The sequence below is a fragment of the Ambystoma mexicanum genome, chromosome 8, assembly GCF_040938575.1.
Source record: "Ambystoma mexicanum isolate Mex_15411 chromosome 8, UKY_AmexF1_1, whole genome shotgun sequence".
Taxonomy (NCBI): domain Eukaryota; kingdom Metazoa; phylum Chordata; class Amphibia; order Caudata; family Ambystomatidae; genus Ambystoma; species Ambystoma mexicanum.
Window position 1 is genome coordinate 1,567,283,689 of NC_090929.1, and position 17,543 is coordinate 1,567,301,231.

General features: G+C 49.1%; 1 protein-coding gene across 1 annotated transcript in view; it reads left to right on the forward strand.

Annotated features, from left to right (window-relative positions):
* SMC3 (structural maintenance of chromosomes 3) overlaps nucleotides 1-17,543 on the forward strand; it is a 1,173,064-nt gene that overhangs the window by 362,237 nt on the left and 793,284 nt on the right. Inside the window, exon 13 of the mRNA XM_069611771.1 lies at nucleotides 2,509-2,722. Within this exon, the coding sequence (XP_069467872.1) occupies nucleotides 2,509-2,722 (214 nt within the window). The remainder of the gene's footprint in view (nucleotides 1-2,508; nucleotides 2,723-17,543) is intronic.

Below are 17,543 nucleotides of genomic sequence, written 5' to 3' on the forward strand. Positions count from 1 at the left end.
GACTCCATAACCAAAGAAAACAAACAAAATTAAAAAGTTCAAAGTCCCAAAGTTTAGCAAAAGAGCTGGAGGGCTCTAAGGTGGGAGTAATTGGCACATTTATGAGAATTCTCCCTAACACAGGGCTCACAGGGAGTCCGCCATACTGGTTAGGTCTCTCTAGCTCCACCCTGGGGTTTTTCAGTTTAAATATAAACTACTCTGTTACCGAGAATTCCCAGCTTGATGACGGGGAATCTTCACAGCATGTGAATCTAAAAAAGATACCAATGCTAGAGAGCAGGAGTTGCAAGTTAGTAAGTTATTCCGTCTGCAAGCTTACAGTTCTGTGTTGTAGATTTACTGCTTTTAGCTTATTTGATCCGAGCGGAGCTTTTTTATATGAAGAATATATTTTTTATAGGTAGATTGCATTGTTTAAAATTGAGGGGAGCTAGGAGCTATTTAGCTTCCCCTTGTTTGATTTATTTGTTACGTGCAGACCTGACAAACTTAATCTCATTTGGGAACAGATGAAAATGAGGAGACATATTAGTTTTCCATTGGCGAATAGTAGGTTGAGTCGGTTGGGGGTCGGCACCTCCCTAGAAGCAGGGCTATTCATTTAAATAGATGAGTCTTTACCGCTTTTCGAAAAAGACTGAGATTTAACTGCCCAAATCTCTAGTGGTAGTCTTTTCTGTAGACTGCAAAACTCCGGTCACCCCTGGATTCACAGGCATATGGTGAGATCTTTAATGGCAATTTTCTCTAAGACGGCAGTGAACGGGCGGGGCTGTATCTGAAGTTTGTCTGCCAAGTAGGCCGGGGGCAGGTTGTTAAGGCATTTAAATATAAGGAAGAGAACCTTGAAGTCGATTCTGTCCCTCACAGACCGCTAATGCATGGAGCAGCAAAATCCAGAGATGTGGGCTGATTTCTTCACCCCTGACACCAATCTCACTGCAGCTTTCTGTGCTCTCTGGAGCTGCTGACACTGTTTTACTGGGCTCCCCCGCCAGCAGGATATTTCGGTAGTCGATTTGAGAGTTTACTAGTGCTACGATGACTGCAGCCTGCTTATCTGATGGTACATAAGGTAGAGCCTGACGCAGGAGCCACATGTAAGATGGACTGCACCTTGGCACTCACTTGGGCCTCACTGCTCAGGTTCTACAACCATATACAGCCCACATTTTTGATCTTGGTGGCAAATGGCTGGTCCATTCCTAAAAAGTGTGTTGTCTTAGGGCGGTTACCCGCTTCCAAGAGGTGTTTAGGTCTGAAAAGGGCCACCTCAGTTTTCTTGATATTAAGCTTGAGCCAGTTAGCAGCCATCCTGTTACCAACCTCTTCCAGGCGAACCTGGACTCTCAGGAATTAGTTTTCCACATTGCACAATGTTAACATACACCTGTGTATCATCGCTGTACGAGTAGTAATTCACCTTTTGTTTCCTCAGAATATCCATATGAGGATGCAGGTATAAATAGAATAGCACGGGAGACAGGGAAGAACCCTGCAACACTCCACAGGTCTGATCTAGCGGCTCAGATTCCCAAACTCCTAGCTTGACCTGTTGTTGCTGTCCTGTTAAAAAAGACTCCTACCAGGGAATAGCCTGTGCTGAGACTCTTCTGATCATCTTCAGTTGCTCAATAAGGATAGCGTGATCCACTATATCGAAGGCGGCTGAAAGATCCAGCATAACCAACAGAACGTTCCCTCATCACCAGCCCGATCAGTCCCACACTGTCAGCAGGACAGTCTCCATGAAGAATGTTGGCCGAAAACCTGTTTGGAAGGAGTCCAGGAGCCATTCTTTCTCTACATGATCCTGGAGTTGTACTTTGACTATCTTCTCCAGAACTTTGCCCGGCCAGCACTTGTAGCCTGGATGAGCCTGGTTAGCTTGACAACAAAAGCTACCCGGAGCTACTTTTGGCTACCTAGGCCAATGGATGCTTAACACCCACACCTATGTGAATTTAACTCTGAGCGCGTGAGGGAATCTATAAATAAACTTTAGGGCACTTTTATATGACATTTAAGGGATCATAAATAACGGGCAAAATTATATGTTTGTATCTTATGTGGAAGTTTGATTTGCGCTGCGCTATGTGCTAGCTCCTCGTTCGCCAGTGTTAGCTCCTGGTTTCTTGTTAATGTTGGATACCCAGGTGCTGCTTTTAGCTTCAGCTTATCAAATGTTTATTTAGAGCGCTGCATTGTGTGGTATTTGCTATGCTTTTAAACCTGGTCAATCCTTCTTGAAGGGCTTTCTTGACTGTTATTCCCATTTTACCATTTGGAGAGTCGAGTACCCAAAGCAAAACACCCTGTAACTGATCACATAAAAGGATGCGCCTCTATTTGGAAATGAAGATTCTTCCTTGTATAATTTCAGGACCTCTTTTACAGCATGACTCTTTATTGTCACTGTTATTTTAGTGTTCTAACATGCTCACACTGAATGTCCTGCTTTGTTCTCGAAATTCGTAATTTGTTAATTTTAATTACCCAATATAGATTGGCACAAGCCACACAGGAAAGAACCGATCTTTATGCCAAACAGGGTAGAGGGAGCCAATTTACATCCAAAGAGGAAAGAGACAAATGGATTAAAAAGGAGCTCAAGTCTCTGGATCAGGCCATCAACGACAAGAAACGACAGATTAACACAATAAACAAGGACTTGGAGGAGACGGAGGCCAACAAAGAGAAGAATTTGGAGCAATACAGTGTAAGGCTTGTACACAAAAATGTAACTCGTCATGTGTGCAATTTTCCATGGCTCATACATTTGCTTTTTCAACATTTGTTTTCTAGTTGGCAATGACATTTTGGTTTGCTCATACCATTTCCCACTTCTTCACATCACAATATGGAGTGCAACCAAAAATGATTTACTTGATTTACTAAGCAAAAGATGTATTGGCTCTTCGATTGCAGTTTGTTGCTGTTACGATTAATTTCTCGCATCTGACCTGGTGGGAACATTTTAGGGGGCCACCCTATGGTGAACGGAGAACTCTAAAGCGACAGCCAAAACCCAATCAAGGTAAACATGGAGAGCAGTCCAGGCTATTTTCAGGAGATTGTGAGTGGGGTCAGGTGTGATGCTGGAAATGCTTTTGGAGGGATGGGGCTCCTCGTTGTACCACTTCTCTGGATGGGTTTTCTTTGTGTTGTCTGCACAGGAGTCCAGTCTGGAACCCTGGCAGTGCAGTTCTTCGTTTTTGCCTTTCGATGAACAGTACCCTTGGGATACCCTTTGGGCAGCAATGGATAGGGGTACACACTTGTACCCCTAGTGTATGTTTTTGGGCACATATATGTGTTGCCCACAGAGCAGGGTATGAGCTGGTGGCAGCTACAGGCTGACTTGACAGTGGCTCTGGTTATCTTCCATTTTTGGGGATACCCAGGCCCTGCCATAAGAATCAATGGATTCCTACTCTAAGGCAAGATGGCCACTGTAGCCTCTTGGTTTCTTTTGCCTTTACCCCTTGTTTCTCAAAGTCCTGAGACACACTGAATGCTCCCTTCCCCTGATTGGCTGTTGGGTGGAAGGACCATATATGGCTCTGGGGCTTCCTCCTGCCAGACTGGCTGCAGCCTTCCCAGAAACTGAATATTGTGGGCACACCCTTGGGGTGGGAACTGCATGAATGGAAAGGGGAGTCAATTCGCATTCTGTGTTGTGGGTGTCTGGTTTTGTGACACAATGCCTGAGCCAGCCCTGACTGAAACTGGAATGAATGCTGTGTATGTTCTGAAAGGCTGGGGGTTTTCTCCAATCTGCATCCTGTGTTTTGGGTGTATGGTTTTTGAATGGCCTGAATGCCTGTGCACCTGATTGGGTGCTGCCTGCATGAATGCACTTGTGCGATTAGCAGACTGAGCCTAGCTCAGCCGGGTGAATGGGGAGATTTTTGTATAACAATGGACCCCTCACTCACCTCCTTGTCAGACGCTGAAAGTCGAAACCGAAGCAAGAAACTGAAGTCTCGGGAAGCTTTGTATCCAGTTGGAGGAAGACGTGCTACTGCTGCAACTCCTCAAGAAATCCAAAGGCTGCCTTGCTGATTTAAGGGCTGAACCATAGCGGACCTGGAGAGGTGCCTCTTCCCGTAGCTACGAGGGAACATGGTGCAACTGGTGCTCTTTTCCTGAAGCGTCCTGGAAGCAAGTCCTGTGTGCCACTGTCCGGTTAAGGGATCTTCGTGGTCCAGAAGAGGAGTGGCTGGACATTTTAGAGCCAAGAAGTCGATCTGTGTCGCTCAGGTTCCAGAGAAGTGTTTGTGACCGCTGGAAGGCAATTTGATGTGGATCGCCTGGAAGAGGGGGTACCCTGGCAAAGTGCTGCCAGTCACCCGGAGCTGCCAAAGTTCTAGTTAACGCAAGAAATCTTTAAGTGGCACTGCAGCCATGTCATCTGTCCACTTTTCCGTGCCGGAGAAGATCCAGGTTCGCCGCCTGCAGAGGAGTGGCAGCCGGTGGGTTTTCCTGCCACCAAACCACAAAGAAAGTGCCCTGAGGGTCCAGGCATGGGGAGGGTCCGCAGTCCAGTGCTAGAGCCCCAGTTGCCAGAAGTCACACTGTCCGTGTTGCAGCACCAAAGAACCGAAAGGCGGCCAACCGCGAACATCTGAAACCAGACACCTACTACTGCCACTGCACCTGTCGGCAGCTAAGTCATTGACGACCACCAAAGGACTCACCATCTTCATCCAAGCCTTGTCAAGGTCCACAGCAAATGACATCTTCGTGAGGCATCCAGAGCCAGTGTAGCAACCAGACAACGGAGACCACCATGATAGACCTGCATTGCTGGCTTTTTGACACTGATTGGTTCCCTTCTCCTGCTCAACACAGGCGTCCCAGAGAACCGTTACTTTCCAGAGACCTCGAGACTAGAAAGTGTAAGACCAGGAAACAAGGCTGCATTTTGTGTCGCAGGCCTGTCCTGCATCAATAATCAAGGCGGGGAGAATCAGCAGCCACTGTGGTACCGTCCTTGGCTCCAAGAACAAAGCAGCTTCAGTGAAGTCAGCGCAGCAGGCGAGTTGGGGAGATCGATACAAGACCCATCTTTGGTGAAGTAAAGCATCAACATTGTATGGTGAGCGCTGGAACGAACATTGATAAAACTCGTGTGATAAGAGAGGCAAGTGAAGTTGAACTGCTGATGAGTGGTTGAACTTTAAAGCAAGCTACAATTCCTTTGACATTGTGGTCCGGCACCATGTGGGTGCTCAATCGAAGGTCTCTATAAGGTATACAGTTGAGAAGTGACAAAAGTGGATACATTTGGTCCGAGCCCGGCGGAGGAAGACCAATTTAAAAAGAACAAATAAATTTGAATCAAAGTGGCCCTGCGACGGGGCAAGCAAAATCCCACGCACAATCAAGTCTTCAATTTTGTTGAAGTAGAGAACGTTTTGTAAACTTCTCCAGCATGGGGTCTGGCATGGATTCACATACTCATGAATATTCCCCGTCAGGCTGGGAATCCTCGGTTAAGAAAAAATCTGTTTCAGTTTCACTTCTGAACTATCATTCTCCTAACAACCAATCACTGGTCTCTGGGTCATACTACCCCCAGCCAATGACTGCCCTCTACCTAAGTCCCTCCTCTGGCAGCCGTCTCCTTTTTTTTATTTTTATTTTTTTCCTGCAAGTTCAAGTGTTGGGAGTCCTCGTGCTATAGCTCTCGAGCTTTTACTGCGTTTTGTGCTTTTTCTAAGGGTGTTGCTCTATTTTTTTCTGGTCAATTAAGCCTCAAGCTCCATCGATCCAACTTCCAACTAACGGGACCCGTTTGTCGGATTCTTCAGCGCCCCTCAAGGGTGAATTTCGGCAAGTTTCTTCTTGGAGGATTCCAGAAGCTTCTTCAAGGCCTACATCGCGTGGACATGGCGGAGGAGAAGGAGGACTCAGCGCCTCCTTTTCAAGGTTTGCCCCGGCTGCAACCTACGGAATGTCTTTTCGGACGATATACGTTCCCTGTGCCTCTACTCCCTGCACTATCATTTCACCGAAACCCTCACCATTGGTCGCAAAGAGGGGGGGGGCGGCACGAATATCTCCTCAGAGGAGGAGCTCGCAAACCTCCAGGCCACCCAGGAAGAATGGTACATCGAGAGCAGGCCCTACGGGAAGGATCCCGGCGAGGTGACGACGAGGAGACCGATGATGAGCAGCAGGGCATTGAGGTCTTGGAATGCCAGCCCAAGCCGCGGATGCCTTCTCCGCTTCCACCTGTCTCCTCACCAACCAACTCAACAACCACCGGGGTATATCTTGGTGGACATCCTTCCTGCTCTGCACACCTCATGCTCAGCGATCCGGACGAGGAGGCCTCTTGCGCCGACGGCCCCTCCCGCGGTTCCGGGACCGTTGGGGGTGGGGGAAAACCTCCAGCCAAGAAGAGGAGAGTTCACCCTCCTTGCCATCCTTCGCCTCCCTCTCCTCCCCCGAGGGATGATACGGATCCGGACCCGGCGACGACTGACACGGACGACGACAACAGCGGATTGGGGGATCTCCCATCTCCGCCTCCCAGATCTTTGCCTCCCAACAAAATCGTCTCGTTCCAGGCCATGATCTCCACGGCATCGGAGCTGTTCCAGCTGGTCCCTGAGGAGAAGAGGGTTTCCTATATCAGCGCCGCGAGGCAAAGAGGAAGACCGTACTTCCGATTCCGATTTTGGATGACATTTGGGACGAGGGGCTGTCCCTCATGAAGAACCCTTCCTCGGCCCCGGCGAAGAGGGACCGTTATGAGAAGAATTACAGGGTGTCGGACTCTGCGCCCAAATGTTTGCGGTCCCAACCGTCACCGTACTCTGTGGTATCGGCGGCAGCTAAGAAGAAATCTTCGGGCTCCACATGTTCGGCGGCCTTCCTCTCCCCCGTGCCCCCACCCCCTCTCCCGGACAGTGAGGGGAGTTAGCTGGATGCCATGGGGAGAAGCGTTATCACGTCAGCAGCGACTACCATCAAGGCCGCCAACACCCTTGCTATTGTGGCGCGTTATCACAGGGAGCATTGGTTCAAGATCGCTCCCCTCCTGGACTTTCTTCCCGACAACAAGAAGGCGGAAGTGTTGGAGATCCTGCAGGAAGGCCTTAATCGGCAGGGATGGCTGAGAACCACTTACTTTCTCCAGGATGTTGGAGGTGTTGGACATGCCCTTTGACGGCGACAATTTGTTTGGGAAGACCGTGGACTAGTCGTTTCAGGCCATCGAGGCAGATACTGAGACAGCTTGTCGGCCCAAGAAACCTACAGGGGCCGCGCCAAATCTGGAGGAAGACACTGTCATCACCAAGGCCCCCAAGGCTGCGTTTCGACGGCAAAGCAAGATTGAACCGGCTGTGGCGTCGGGCCCCCACCCGTGCGCCCCGATGGGAGGCTGGCTGGCGAACTTGGTCAGCGTGTGGAAAACCATCTCCACTGACCGTTGGATGCTGGACGCTCTCGCCCACGGACACACTCTATAGTTCCAACGAAAGTGTCCCGTATACCACCATTGGCCAGGCAGGAAAACCACGTCCCTCAGCTTCTGATGGAGGTATGGCCCATGTTAAGAAAGGGCACGATAGAGCTTGTCCCAAAGAGGCTCCGGGGCGTACACTTGTTACTTCCACGCCAAGAAGACCGGTGGTTGGAGGCCCATCCTAGACCTCCGCTGTCTAAACAAGTACATCAAGTCTTAAAAATTTCGGATGGTGACTCATCAGCATGTGCTAGGACAGCTGAAAAGGGGATTTTCTACCGTCGCTGGACATGGAAGATGCCTATTTTCACATACCCGTACACAAGGGCCATCGCAAGTTCCTGCGCTTTGTGGTTCAAGGGCAACATTACCTGTTCCAGGCCCTTCTCTTTGGATTGAAGTCGGCGCCAAGGGTTTTCACCAAGTCTACCCTTACCTGGACTGACTCACTCATCTGGGCGAGCTCAATGGGCATCGCTGTCGAGCACACAGCGAGGACAGTCCAACTCCTGACGGATCTGGGGTTCTCGGTGAACTAGGCATAGTCCTGCTTGGTGCCATCGCAGGACGCACTGTTTCTGGGGTCCCGACTCAACAGTGTCATGGCTCTATCGGAGGAGAGGATAGTGGCCATCCTGGGCAAAGTACAACAGCTATTGACTCTGAAGCTCGCAAGGGTGAGGTCCATCAAGTCCCTGCTTTTCATGATGTCATGAATATACCTCATTCGGCTGTGCAGGCTACGGATGCGTCCACTGCAAGAGTTCCTCAATGGCCGTTGGATTAAAGTGTCGCGAAGCTTCGAGGACAAGATAATTCTCGATAAGAGTTTCCGTCGAGTGATACGGTGGTGGGGAGAGCACGCACATCTGTCTGCAGGCATGGATTTCCAGACCCCACCTCATCAGGAGAGGGTCACGACAGACGCCTCCCTGGAAGGATCGAGAGCATACACCGGAAGACTTCATGCAAGAGGCCTGTGGCTACTGGAGGAGAAGACGTTGCACATCGTGTTGGAGCTGCGTGCAGTGTTTTGGGTCCTCAAGTCCTTACTTGCGTCCCTCAAGGTCAAGGTGGTACGGGTCTTCACGCACACCACCACCACGATGTTCTACATCAGGAAGCATGGGGGGCACCAGACCCCTGGCACTCCCCAAAGAGGTGCAGGACCAGAGGCACTGGGCTGTTGCCCAGGGCGATGTTCCTCATCCCGTTTCATCTGGCAGGAGTGAAGAACACTGTTGCCGACTCTCTCAGCAGGGAGCTGCGCTCTTGCTACGAATGGGAGCTTCGGCAGGACCAAATGGACCTTCTGTTCCGACGATGGGGCAATCCCCAGATCAACCTTTTTGCTACGGTAACGAAAACCAAGTGCCAGGGGTTCGCCAGCAGGTTTCCCCAAACGGGGAGCATGGGAACGCATTCTCATTCCCCTGGGATGGCAAGAGAGAGTGAGGGTCCTGATGCGGCATGGAGCCAGGTCTCTGTGATTGCTTAAAGTCGATTGTGTGATATGTAGTCTGCAATGTCTAAAGCATGGGCTGGCAATGATCTGGCATTAATGACCGCCCCTTTGATCGGGGAGGGGGTGTTGTCTAACTTGCATTTGGATTACGTGGTGCTTTGTTTAGGTGCAGGTGCGTTATTTACTGACTTTAGAATTAACTGCATAGGTGGTGTGTTTGACCTTAGGAGGGGGGAGTGCATTGGCTGGAATCTGGAGCTAGGATAGAGCCCTGAGGAGCGCCACAAGTAGAGTGAGGTGGAGGACAGAAACTGACCCAATTGAACTTGGGCGGGTCTGTTAGAGAGGAAGGAGGTAAGCCACGCCAGTACCCTGTCCGTGATGCCAAGGGTATCACGGAGACGGTTTATGAGGATGGAGTGGTTGACGGTGTGAAAGGCAGAATAGAGAACGAGGAGGATTAGCACAGATGGAGAGTCAGGTTGGAGAGTAGGTCTTCACGGGTATTTAGGAGAGCTGTTTGTGTGGAGGGTCAGTTGGGGGATGACCAGTTTTTCCATGAGTTTGCCCAATAAGGGGGTGATAGAGAGAGCTTGATAGTTAGCTGGACAAGAGGGGTCACCAGACAGCTTTTTTAGGAGAAGGTGCACAAGGGAGTGCTTGAGAGGTTGGGGGAAAGAGCCTCTGGCAAAGGAGTGGTTGTAGAGGTTAGCCAAGGCAGGGGCGAGAGTGTCTATGTTGTCCTTGATGGTTCTGGAGGAGCAGGGAAGCACCTGTTTAGAGGTGACTCATTGAGTGGACAACTCTAGTGATCTCTGGTGTAGTGGGAGAGGGGAGGGGGAAAGAGAGAGAGGGGTGAGTGAGGTGGGGGTAGAGAGGGTGAGGGGGGAGAAGTGGAGGGAGAAGAGAGGGGGGATAAAGAAGGGGGAGAAAGGGGGGGCAGGATATCAAGAGTTTTGGAGGAAAAGTGGGAGGCCAGTGAAGAACATAAAACCTGGGTGGGGAGAGGGAAAGAAGACGCTGTGGTTGGATTGGCAAGTTCCTTGCTGATTTTAACAAATTCAGCCACGTTTGTGGCTCCGGAGGTGCGAGCTTGGACATGAGCTCTTTTTTTTGGAGCACATGGAGAGTCGGTATTGCCGTTGTAGTAGGCGGCAGTGCAGTTTGTCAGTTGATGAGTTGATGTCTGCCACGTCCGCTCTGCTGCCTTGCACTTTCGTTTCAAGGCGGTTAAGTCTCAGTCATACCAAGAGTTGCATTTGATGGCAGGCGTAATGCAAATCCTCATGGCAGGGGCAAGGATGCCCAGGGTGTTAGTGGTAGAGAGATGGAAGTTTGTTAGGACAGAGTCGGGGGAGAATACCAAGAAGGGAATGGGGGAGGTATGAAGGAGGAAGCAAAGGCAGCAACTGATACACGCTTCATTGGTCGCGTGACTGATAAGGTGATTGGCAGTGTGGGAGAAGGAGACTGGGGACATGGGAGGTCGAGGAAGGAGGAGAGGAGGGAGTGGTCAGACCAGGATAGAGGGGTAGTGAGAGGGTTAGAGAGCGGAATGTCTGAAGAAATGATAGCATCCAAGGTGTGCCCTGCAGAGGGTGTAGGGCCAGAGGCAAGGATAGTGAGGGACTTTAGCACATGCATGTTCCAAATGTTTCAAGACTTTTAAGACCTTTTTTTGTAATTTTACCCCTGATCCACCCCGTCTTGATGCGTCTTGAAACACATTTTGCTGTATCGTGCGCATTACAAATAAAAATAAATAAAATAATTATATTACACTATCTGCTGTATCTGTTAGACTCTGGAATAGTCTTTAACTCACTAAAAGTACACTTAGCTGCTCTCTCAGCATACACCACTTCACAAACCAAGGTTTTGTGATGCAAATGTGTCCGAGTAAAAATCTTTCATGGAAGGTGTCAAGAAATGATACCCTCCAATTTCAAATCCTACTCCCGGGTGGTACCTAAATATTGTACTCACAAGGCTCATGGGTGCCCCCTTCGAGCCTATGCACAAAGCCAGTTTTAAACATCTCACATACAAGACCGCTTTTCTTGTGGCTGTTACATCCATCTGAAGGGTCAGTGAACTGCAAGCACTCACATTGCAAGATCCCTTTGTTGTTATCCATGAAGACAAAGTAGTGCTGCACACATACCCATGGTTCACCCCAAAATGTACCTCAAAATTCCATGTGAACCAGTCTATAGAGCTTATTGCATTTTTCCAACACCCCACAAACGCAGCAGAGGAAAGCCTTCATACCCTAGATGTCAGAAGGACAGTGATATACTACCCACAAAAGACAAATGCTAGCCAACAAACGGACCATTTTTTGTGTCCATGGGCACAGGAAGAGAAGGTGACCCTACGCTAAATCAGCAATTTCAAAATGGATTGTCAACTGCATCCAAATGTACTCTTCTTTTGCTAAGAGAACGTTGCCATTGAAGCTTGGAGCACATTCAACTCGAGGCACAGGGGCAACTCTGGCCTTCAAAGCAAATGTGCCCTTAGATGCCATTTGCAAAGCTACCACTTAGTGTTCAATTCTTACTTTGACCCAACATTAATGCCTAGACACACATTCTAAGGGTGATACACAGATGGGGCAAGCAGTGTTAAAATATATATTTGCAGCGCTACCATCAAACAACCCACCTCCTTCCCCAAGTACTGCTCGCTAATCTATGCAAAGCATGTGATTTTAAGCAGGACCACACGCCACAGAAGACATACATTACTTACCCTAATCCTATTTCTGATGCTTGTATCTGCTTTGATGCACATGCCCTCACCCTTCCTCCCCTCTTGGAGTTGACGGTTCTTGGGGTAAAAACATGGATAGTTACACACCTCATGATCAATACATACACTCCATGCTTACACCTTACACTCCCTCTTGTCAGAGACAAATATTCTGAAGGACCTCGACGCATGAGGGATCATGGGTACAGCCGCCGTCCCTTTTCGTACTTCGAAAACTTCATATGCAATACTCTGGAGCTACCACTAGATGTTGGCCTATGCAAAGCATGTGAATCTAGCCAGATACAAGGTTCAGAAATATGATTACGGTAAGTAATGTATGCCATGTACAGGCACCACTGGTTCTTAAATGCATTCAATGGTTTAAATCAACAAACGAGGTAGGTAAAGTAATGCATTAAGATGGAACCGAGTCACAAGTGATATTCCATAGCTTCAACAGTCCAATCCCTAGGAAGAGTCGGGCCTTGTGCCCAAAGTCACAGTGCCTCCCCTAGAATGTATCTGTAATTGTTTATTTATATAGCGCTTATACACAGTGCTTCAAGGCGTGAAGGAAACAAGGGAGTACAGTAATCCTTCTTGGGCATAGAACTAGCATACTTGGCCTGACGGCGTTTCTTCTAGTGCAAGTGCAGTGTTAGTTATGGCCAATGGTAGGGAGGGATACAAAAAAGGCTGCGCGGGAGGACAGGACAGACCAACTTACTAATCCTAGTACATTAGGTGAATACTTGCGTACAGACAGAGGTGCGAGGAAGGAGGCAGGGCAAAGGGGGAACAAAAGCGTCCAGTCCAACAGGGCCCTGGGTTAAGTGCAGAGAGGTTGCCCCGCTCATGGAGCGTAATCTGAAAGTGCAGTAATGCTGATCATGGTGTAGCGGCCGGGAGGTGGGGGCACCTGGGACCTGTAAGGCTCTGGAGGTGAACCAGGCAACCAGTCAGCAAAAACTGAACCGAGTTAGGGAAGAGGAAGGAAGGTGGAGAGAAAAATAACTGAGGTTAGCCGGGTAGAGGGAGAGAGGAGGAAGAGAAGAGGAAAGTCTTGAGGAGTTTCCAGATCTTAAGGTGCTCCGGCTCAAGACGAAGAGGGACAGGAAGGCTGTTCCAGAGCGAGGCACCTGCAGAGGATAAAGATCTACCCCCAAATCTTGTTTGTGAAAGCGGCTAACCCTCAGAGAGTTGGAGGACGAGCGGAGGACTCTAGAGGGAGAGTACTTAGGAAGAGAGCATTGTAGATGGAGCAGACCCTGGCACCAGAAAGCCTTGTGGATTATGCAGAGGGTCTTGAACTTGATCCTTTCAGCCACAGGGAGCCAGTGGAGGGATTTCAGCGCCAGAGAGGTGCGGTCCCTGGGCTTGAGACCAAGGATAAGTCTTGCGGTTCTGTTCTGGATAATTTGTAGAGGGCCGGAGAGTAGACGTAGGAAGATTAAGATACTGTTGCAATAGTCCAGCGTAGAAAGAACCAGGGCTCTGGAGATGGTGAGCCTCTGGGGGAAAGTGAGAAAAGATAGACTACTTCTGAGGAGGTGCAGTTGGTCATGGGACATTTTGGACATGTGAGAAGAGAAGGAGAGCGTGGAGTCGAAGATGAATCCTAGATTTTCTTCCTCATTGGTAGGTGAGGGTGCAGGGCCCAGGGAGTCCGGCCGGTGGGAAAGCGGGAGCACGGGTCCCAATGAGGATGATCTGTCTAACTGGCATTCAGGCAGAGATTGTTAGCAGCACACCAAGACTGAATTGCAGATGGACAGTCGGGGATGAGCGAGGAGGAGGCTGAGGGTAGCCTGAAAGAGAGCTGCGTGTCATCTGCATAATACAAAGTTAGTGATAAAGGTAGACCTCCTGTGGGCCAAGGAGGCCTTATAGATATTGAAAAACCAGGGGGATAGGTTGGATCCCTGTGGGACACCACAATTGGAGAGAGATAGGGGAGAGAAAGGACCCAAGTTCCACCTGGGAGGGCCGGTCAAAGAGCAAGGAGGCGACCCACGTCAGGGCCTGATCTGTGATGTCCAGGGTATCACGGAGACGGGTGATAAGGATGTTGTGGTTTACCGTATCGAAAGGAGAAGAGAGGTCGAGAAGAATGAGGACAAAGGGAGAGTTGGAGTCAAGATTTGAGAGCAGGTCTTCACGGGTGTTCAGAAGAGCAGTTCCGTGCCTCCTGGATGCTCGAACTCCAGACTGATGGTCATGGAGACAACTAACAGATTCAGTGTGGAGGGTAAATTGAGTGAAAGCCAGCTTCTCCAGGAGTGATGGAGATAGGCGACCGGGCGATAGTTTGCCGTAATAGACGGGTAGGCGGAGTGTTTTTGGAGCAGAGGGTGCACAGGAGAGTGCTTGAGAGTAGAGGGTAAAACTCCAGTGGCGAAAGAGGTTGCAGAGGTCAGCTAAGGCAGGAGCGAGATTGTCAATATTGTCCTTGATGGTTTTGGAGAGGCAGGGGTCCACCTGTTTGGAAGAGGCTTGCATAGACCGGACTTGTCTAGTGACGACCTCCGGTGTGACCGGGGAGAGGGAGGAGAAAAGATGGGGAGTGCTGGGGGCTGCCGAGGGGGGCCCAAGAGATGCTTGTGCAAGAAGGGGAGCAGCGGAAAGAGAGGACAGGATGTCCTGGGTTTTGGTGGTGAAATGTGCGGCCAGGGCTGAGCAAAGGGCCTGGGTGGGTGCAGCAGAGAATGCGGCTGCAGTAGGGTTGGCCAGTTTGTTGCAGACTTTGAAAAGTTTGGCCGTGTTGGATGCCGCGGAGATGCATCTTGAATGTAGACTCCCTTTTTTTGGAGCGGATGCAGTGTCTTTATGGTCCTTGAAGAAGGTGGCAGGCCAGTTTGTCAGAGGGTGCACCTTAAGATCCCCATTTGCGTTCCGCTGCTCTGCACTTGCGTTTAAGGGCAGGCAGATCGGAGTAGTACCAAGAGTTGCACTTTTTGGCAAGCTTCTGTCGGGCCCTCATGACAAGAATGTCAAGAGTGTTGGAGATGGAACTGTGAAAGTTGGAGAGGGCTGTGTTAGGGTGCGAGTCAGCCGCAGGAGTAGAAGGAGGAGAATAGGTGGAGGCAAAGGCAACTACTGACACTCTTTTCATGGGTCGGATGACCTTGAAGGCAGGAGATGGTGTAGGGTGTCCCATTGCTAAAGGAGAAGAGCCCTTCAAGTGAGAATAGAGAAGAGAATGATCAGTCCCTGAGAGAGGTAGTGAGAGGAATGGAGAGTGGGATGTCTGTGGAGATGAGAGCACCCAAGTTATGGCCAGCAGTGTGTGTTGTACCAGAGGTTGTGGAAAGGTCCTGAAGTCCGGAGAGTCAAGATGGATGTTAAGATCCCCCATCAGGAGGAGTTGGGGAGAGGAGACAAGAGACTTTTGGTGATGTACTGTATACACTTTGAGGCGCTTAGAATTAAGGAATTTGGAAGTCATTGGTACTCTGGATTAGAACTGTCGAGAACTACACTATGGAACAAATGTATGTGGGGGAACAGTATACATCTGGTCATTAGTGTAACGAAACTTCTTGAAGTGTTAAAAGAACGAATTACAGCTCTTAACTGTTTGGATTTTGTTTGTTAAATTTAAAATGAATATATATAATTTTAGCTTTTTTTAAGACCAGCTTCTTTTATGTAATACAATTGTTTCACGAATAGAAAGAAATTTTAAAAGGTAAACAAAATTTTGTGTAACTTTTCTAAATGAATATGTAAATTGTAAATGTTATTTTATTGAACTAAACACAATAATAAAAGAAAAAGAAGAGACAAGGTCAGCCCCTTCGGAGAGAAAGTGTGGACTGGCCCAGTGGCTGATAGAAGGTGGCCAGAGTAAGAGAGGCGAAAGAGGAGAGTGAGAACCTGCAGACCAGCCATTCAAAGGAGGAGTAGACCTGAGTGGGAACAAGGGTAACAGGGATCCACTGTTGGGCCTGGGCATGTAGAGGATCTTGTAGACTTCAGGGAGAAGTGTGTCAAAACTCAGGACAGAGCTGTCCTTAAACCATGTCTCAGTAAGAGCAAGAACATCAAGGCCCAGGAGTTCAAGGAGGTGGCAGATGTCATGAGTTCTTGACAGCAGAGTGTGAGTTTAGTGTGGCAACATGGAGCAGGTTGCAACTTTTGAAGGACTTACGGCACCTCCTCCTCTCACCCCACCCCCGTGAGCGGCAAGAGTGCCTGACAGATAGAGGTAGGAGGAGGCAAGGATGACAAGGGTGTCGGTGAAGAGGGGGTGGGCAAGGGAGCCGTGATAGTGGAAGATGGCAAGGGAGCCATTGTGGGAGGGTCAGCAGGAGGCAAGGGACCTCCAGATACGCCAGCAGTAGGTGACTAGGGCAGCCGGGTGGAAGAGGCTGACAAGGTTGTCAGTGTAGTGAGAGTAGGCAAGGGAGCCTGTATAGTTGAAAGCAACAAGGGGGAAGTTGTGTGGGAGGTGGTGAGGTTGGTAAGGAGGCAAGGGAGCCTGGGTGGCCATTTAAGTAGGTGTCAAGGGAGCTTGTGAGGAGGAAAAAGGAAAGTTGATAGGACAAGGAAGGATCCTGTAAAAAATTAAGAGGTTGGGGTTGAGGCTCTTGTACCAAGGTGCCTCTGTAGCAGGTAAGTTACTTGTGGACACCACACGTGTTGGTGATTGCTCAAAAGAAGAGATGCAACAAAGTTACTAGGTAACTGAATGTGTGTTTATCTTTCAGGCTTTACTACTCTGGTTCGACAACCAAAAAGCAGTGGAATGGAAGGATACAAAGACTTGTTCTCAATGTTGTGCAATGGAGGACATGGGGAGACAAAATGCTTTGCGTTTGCTAACCTCCCCCATGACTCTGATTTTCCAAGATGACTGGATAGGACGACTGGGGGTCGCTGGAATTTTGATTACCCGCTGTCCGTTCTGGTGAGAGGTGCCCAGGTGCTGCGGGTTCAAGGATTCTTCTGGTCAGGTCCAGGAGCAGAGTTCAACCCTTGGCAATGGAGAAATGTAGAATGCACTGAAGTCAGCTCACTTCAGGACCGGGGAAGGAGAGTTCCAGTGACAGCCACCGCACACAGATGGCGGCAGGTGTCCTTTCAGTCGCGTTTGTAGAAGTCCTTTGTTCCAGCTGCAAACACGGAACAGCTCCGATTCTATCGAGGTAACCCACTGGAGAGCTGGACAGTTCACTGGATGGTCCAGAGACACTTCTGAATGCTCGGGACAGCTGGTTGGTCTTACCCGCACCCCACAGGGCCTTCGCATAGCAGGTAGATAGAGGAAGGGATGCTGGGCTTCTTCAGGAGTTTTTTTTCAAATCTTCAGTCAGTTGTTCCCACCCACACAAGCTATTCTGGGCTCCAATGCTGATCTGAAGAAATGACTTAAATGTGCACACTAGAAATTACACAAACATTGTAAAAATGTAATTGCTGCCACCAGCTTGACTTTAGGCACATATAAAAGTAACCAAAAATCCCAAGTGTAAAAGTCTATGGTGATACAAAAAGTATCCCGATTGCACTGCATTGTAACATGTTTTGTGGAATGTTAAAAAGCTACAAAAGTGTACAAGTTAAATGCGAAACATAGTTTCCCAGTACTGATGGTCTGAAGGACTGAACAGTTTCCCTGTAACAATTTAGCAAAAGGCAGGGGAAGTGAAGCTGAAGGCTTTACTTCCTCCCCTCAAAAAGTCAGAATCGGTTAAAAAAACAAAGCAAAAAGATTGGGGTCCAGAGAAACTATGGAGGGAAAGTTGACAAAAGAGAAATCTTTCCTTACGGGAACATCCATCAGAGAAAAACATCACAGGAAGGTAAGTAATTTGTTCTCCTGATAGTTTTTTTTTC